A 798-nucleotide genomic window follows, 5' to 3' on the forward strand; every position below is an offset into this window, starting at 1 on the left:
AACTCCTGATCTCAGGTGATCTGCCTGCCTCAGCCTCTCAAAGTGCTGGACGACAGGCGTGAGCCACCGCATCTGGCCCCAGGTGCCTCGAATTCTAGGGCCACTGTGAGCGACGGTAGACTTTGCCTTCACTGGCACCACCTGAGCAGGTACCTCTGTAGCCTAATGCCCGGGCCCCCGTGCTCACCCTCCTCACCGCTGGCGTCACTGGCATCAGACGACATCTCCAGGTCATCCTCCAGGTCGTGGATGCGCAGCTCGCTTGCCTTCCTGCGGCCGCGTTTCTCCTTCTCCTCCTCGTCCTCATCCTGGTCCTGATCCTTGAGCCGCCGCTGCTGCATGATGCTGAAGTGGTTCAGCACCTTGTTCCTCCTGGGGGCCAGGCACAGGTGGCTCATGCTGGGCCTGGCACCACCCTGCACCTGCGCTTGCAGGGGGCGAGCCCTAGGGCACCACCCACACAGCCTTCAATGTGATGTGGACCCCGGGGACTTGGGCTGTGGCCCAGGACTCCCTGAAACCACACGGATAGAACCGGCCCTTCCTACCTTCCCTTTCCGCCCCGAGTCCCTCAAAGACAGGGTCCCCACCTGCTGCTGGAGTCTCAGCACCTCCCTTGGACTCAGAGTCTGGCCCCAATCCAGTCACACTGGTTTCTTGCTACTTTTTTTTTTTTTCTGAGACAGACTCTCGCTCTGTCGCCCAGGCTGGAGTGCAATGGTGCAATCTTGGCTCACTGCAACCTCTGCCTCCCAGGTTCACACCATTCTCCTGCCTCAGCCTCCTGAGTAGCCGGGA

At 60.8% G+C, this 798-nt stretch overlaps 1 protein-coding gene across 2 annotated transcripts in view; it reads right to left on the reverse strand.

Moving 5' to 3' along the window:
* The window catches only part of GTF2F1 (general transcription factor IIF, polypeptide 1, 74kDa), a 22078-nt gene that overhangs the window by 9724 nt on the left and 11556 nt on the right, over positions 1-798 (reverse strand). For both annotated transcript variants that reach the window (XM_011967420.1, XM_011967419.1), the window contains one exon: positions 188-372. In XM_011967420.1, coding sequence (XP_011822810.1) covers positions 188-372 — 185 coding nt within the window. The remainder of the gene's footprint in view (positions 1-187; positions 373-798) is intronic.

The sequence above is a fragment of the Mandrillus leucophaeus genome, unplaced genomic scaffold (assembly GCF_000951045.1).
Source record: "Mandrillus leucophaeus isolate KB7577 unplaced genomic scaffold, Mleu.le_1.0 Scaffold8, whole genome shotgun sequence".
Lineage (NCBI taxonomy): Eukaryota > Metazoa > Chordata > Mammalia > Primates > Cercopithecidae > Mandrillus > Mandrillus leucophaeus.